Genomic DNA, 4,515 nt, shown 5'->3' with positions numbered 1-4,515 from the left:
AGTAGAAGGAGACTTGAATTAAACCTAGAATTATGAGATCCTAATCTAACCCTAATTCCTAATCCTAGAGAGAAGTGAGAGCTTCTCTCTCTAAAACTAACTCTAACTCCTAAAACTAAGCTAATGATCAAAAGTACCTAAAGTATGTTGATTCCCCTTCAATACTTGACTTAAATAGCATCAGAAATGAGTTGGATTGGGCCCACAAGGCTCCTAAAACCGCTGGAGATGATTTCAGTAAAGTGGGCCACGGATAGAATCGGCGTGCGCGTGCAAAGTGCGCGTGCGCGCCCCTGAACGCGAAGCAACATATGGCAAAATTTATATCATTTCGAAGCCCCGGATGTTAGCTTTCCAACCCAACTGGAACCGCATCATTTGGACCTCTGTAGCTCAAGTTATGGTCAACTAAGTGCAAAGAGGTCAGGCTTGACAGCTTTTTGGTTCCATCATCTCTTCATGAGTTCTCCAACTTTACATGCTTTTTCTTCATTCCCTTGATCCAATCTTTGCCTCCTAAATCTGAAATCACTTAACAAACATATCAAGGCATCTAATGGAATCAAGGTAAATTACATTTAGCTATTTTAAGACCTAAAAAGCATGTTTTCACTCTTAAGCACAATTAAAGCAGAATATACAAAACCATGCTATTTCATTGAGTAAATGTGGGTAAAAGGTGATAAAATCCCCTAAAATCAATACAAGATAAACCCTACAAATGGGGTTTATCAAGCTCCTCACCCCCAACCATGGGGTTTAGAGACTCATGACGTAGAAGATACAAATTCGGATGTAAAGTGTCATGAGGTTCAAAATAAATCTCTAAAAGTAGTTTTTATACTAAACTAGTAACCTAGGTGTACAGAAAATGAGTAAACTAAGATAGATAGTGCAGAAATCTACTTCCGGGGCCCACTTGGTGTGTGTTTGGGCTGAGCATTGAAGCTTTTACGTGCATAGGCTATTCCTAGAGTTAAATGCCAGCTTTGGTGCCAATTTGGGCGTTTAACTCCAACTTTTATGCCAGTTCTGGCGTTTAATACCAGAAAAGGGTAAAAAGCTGGCGTTTAAATGCCAGTTTGCGCTATCAAATCTCAGGCAAAATATGGACTATTAAACATTGCTGGAAAGCCCAAGATGTCTACTTTTCAACGCAATTAAGAGCACGCCAATTGGGCTACTATAGCTTCAGAAAATCATTTTGCGTGCAGGAGGGTCATAATCCATTAGCATCTGCAGTCCTTTTTCAGCATCTGAATCAGATTTTTGCTCAGGTCCCTCAATTTCAGCTAGAAAATTCCTGAAATCACAGAAAAACTCACAAACTCATAGTAAAGTCCATAAATGTGATTTTTGCATAAAAACTAATAAAAATATACTAAAAAGTAACTAAAGCATACTAAAAACTACATGAAAATACTACCAAAAAGCATATAAAATATCCGCTTATTAATAATCAATTGCACATGAAGAAAACACTAATGAATCTAATACTCCAGTTCTTATACCTTACAATGGTTTTCATAATAATTAATTTACTTTATTGTTAATTTATTTCCTTGTTTCCTATTTCAAAAACCAAAAAATATACATTTTTCCATAACCAATAATAAATCATACTTCCCTGCAATTCCTTGAGAGACAACACGAGGTTTAAATACTTCGGTTATAAATTTTATTGGGTTTTATTACTTGTGACAACCAAACTTTTGTACGAAAGGGTTCTTTGTTGGTTTAGAAACTATATTTACAACATGATTATTTTTGTGAAATTCTTTACCGGCAAAAATCCTCTTGTCATACACCAGCTCCTTATTATAACCCAAATTCATCCAAACCCAAGATACTTCAACATGGACACCCTTTTTTGTACTATACCAATAATCCAAGGGCCTATATCAGAAGAAATGATGTGGTATATCTAGGCTCTATCTTTCATATATACATATGCTATTATAGTGCCGATCTTTCTTGTATACCATATCTTGTGTAACAGCACTTAGGCACAACTCTATTTAGTTCGGTTATTCTCTATGTATGCTCCACTCGATGCATGAAGAGAAATGTTATGTAACATGCTTGACCGGCACCAACTGTAGGATAAACCTTCTCATAAAAAATAAAAATTCTATTGTTTTGTCACTTTACAGAGGAGTTATTTTACTAGAAGAGACCCACACACCATGAATAGAATTGACATTATTGGAAACTCTACAATATGGTCCACAGATGAAAAGATAATCTTAAATATCCTGGCCAAATATCTCTGTCAACTTTGGCAACCTAAAATGTATGAGAAAAAGAGATGTAGTCAAAAGACTCCCATTCCAAACATATGTTCCACCAATAACACTCCAAGAGTTCCAGTCCAGATTCATAACCTTAGGAATAATTAATCAATTTAGACAATACTCTTTTTATGCTCTAAGAGATTAGCCTAGCACATCCAGGTGTATCCCAACAACAAACAGAAATTTTGATAAAGATCTAAATTCTAAAGATCTAGGTGGAAGAGTATATGCCCTACCACCAAGCCCAACCAGAATTGATGCAAGCATACCCAATGAGACTGAAGGTGCATACTCAGACCCATATGACCCGTATCTACAAGATATCCAAGATCCTAATGAAGGAAGCATTGAAGATCCATTTACCTATTTACAAAACCCAGACATGTATCTTAAAATAGTCAATCTGGCCTCTGATGATACGTCATCTTTTTCAGATGGTGACGGGACCCTTCCAGAAGACTATTTTAAGCCGTCCATTTACTAAAGACTATGTCCCCACTATGTATAATTATTGAGTGTATTCAAAAAAAGCGACTACGGTCACTTGACTAGGTAAAATCAGAAAGAGATAAGACTTATCCTTATCTTCCACCTGGCATTGTAGGATAGATCTATTTAAATTCTGTAAGATATTGTTGTCATCTCAAAATCTCTATAAAAGGAGGAGCTTACCCCAGTTGTAATCAGATCTCAATAAATATTGTAATATATTTACTTTTTTATCTTATAAAATGTTTTAAATTTTCTTTCTCTCTCTAAAAGCTTAACTAGTGTTATTTTTTCTTTTCTTATCCAGTGTCATTAAGTATGTTTTGAATTTGTCTCTATTTATAGAAGATCCTGCTTATCAGAAAATGACATGGATAGAATTCACAAAAAATTTTCATAATAAAAAAAAGATTCGATATTATAATGCTAAATTTTACTTAAATCCTTTCATTTCACTCGATAAAATAGTTGATAAGAATTATGGGATAAACTTTTAAAGTACTATATGTCCTCTTGAAGGACTGGACAATGTGGATAATTTTTGTTTTAGCTTTTTAAAAGAAAAGAAAAATACTCAAGATAGGTGTCGTGTATGTAAGTATGCTAATAACTCGAGGATGCTCCAAGTTTCCACGTGTCAGATATGTAAAGCACCCCAAGAGTGCTGCTTGATCCATACTCCACAACTATGACCATCTCTACCCTCCAACGGGAATTGTGCAAAGTGCACAATCCTCACTTCTTGTTGTAACCGTCCACATGTCCTTCCGCATGCAAACTTGATCCATCCATCTCCACCTCTTTGACAATTTCGAACCGCCATTTCCCCTTCCCCTTTCTCTCCTTTTAAACCCCCCACTTCACATACACTTACACTTCATTCCCATGCATCTATCTATCCATCTATATGCCCATAATTTTCACCAAGTTCTTGAAATACAAAGCAACTTACACCACAAAGAAAGCAGTTTCTTGGTTCTTTAAAGGAGGAACAACAAAACAATGGCGTCTCAGCAGATATCTCGCAAAGAAAACACGGCACAGGAACAAGAAGGGGACTCTAATAAGATGAAAACACAAACACAAACACACCATGTTGTTACAACCGAGAAGTTGCAACAGGGTGCTGACAAAGTTAGAGATTCTTCTTCTTCCCAAGCTCAACAACAACATAAGAATTATTCAACTCAGGAGAATAAACAAAAAAGAGCAGAACAAGCATTAAGTGACATTAACAAAAAAGCATATCAACATAAACAAAAGGAACAGCATAATTCCAGAGCTCGGGCTCAACAAGAAGCAGCAAAGGACATAAACAAAAAAGAAGAAGAAAAGAAACACAAAGAACAATCAAATCTTGGAGGCATTTCTAGGTCTCAACACGAGAGTAGCGGCGAAACTCGGAGAGAAAAGAATGATGAACAGCCAAGCTTGGAAGAGATTTCGAAGTACAGAAGTCAAGCTCAACAGAATTCAATGGATGCAATTTCCGCAGCTCAAGAGAGGTACCAGAAAGAAAAACAAGCAGCCGAAGGCACCGGAACCGGCACTAGTCAAATCCCTCAAGATAAAACCGCTATAGAGAAGGGAAAAGAAGGCTATGTCGCGGCGAAGGACACCGTCTCGAAAGTAGCGAAGGGAACGAAGGAATATACAGCACCTGTGGCTGAGAAGGCGAAGGAATACACCGTACAAGCAGCGGAGAAAGCGAAAGAGGCGACGGTGGAAGGCG

The 4,515-nt window shown here is 36.9% G+C and overlaps 1 protein-coding gene across 1 annotated transcript in view; it reads left to right on the top strand.

Annotated features, from left to right (window-relative positions):
• Positions 1–3,548: 3,548 nt before the first annotated feature.
• Positions 3,549–4,515, top strand: part of LOC107478051 (seed biotin-containing protein SBP65) — a gene marked incomplete in the record, with an annotated part of 2,160 nt that continues 1,193 nt past the window's right edge. Inside the window, 1 exon segment of the mRNA XM_016098173.3 lies at positions 3,549–4,515. Within this exon segment, the coding sequence (XP_015953659.1) occupies positions 3,786–4,515 (730 nt within the window).

This window comes from Arachis duranensis, chromosome 3, assembly GCF_000817695.3.
Source record: "Arachis duranensis cultivar V14167 chromosome 3, aradu.V14167.gnm2.J7QH, whole genome shotgun sequence".
In the NCBI taxonomy this organism is placed as follows: Eukaryota; Viridiplantae; Streptophyta; class Magnoliopsida; order Fabales; family Fabaceae; genus Arachis; species Arachis duranensis.
The sequence above is the reverse complement of the archived record's forward strand: the minus strand, read 5'-3'. Positions and strand labels throughout refer to the sequence as shown.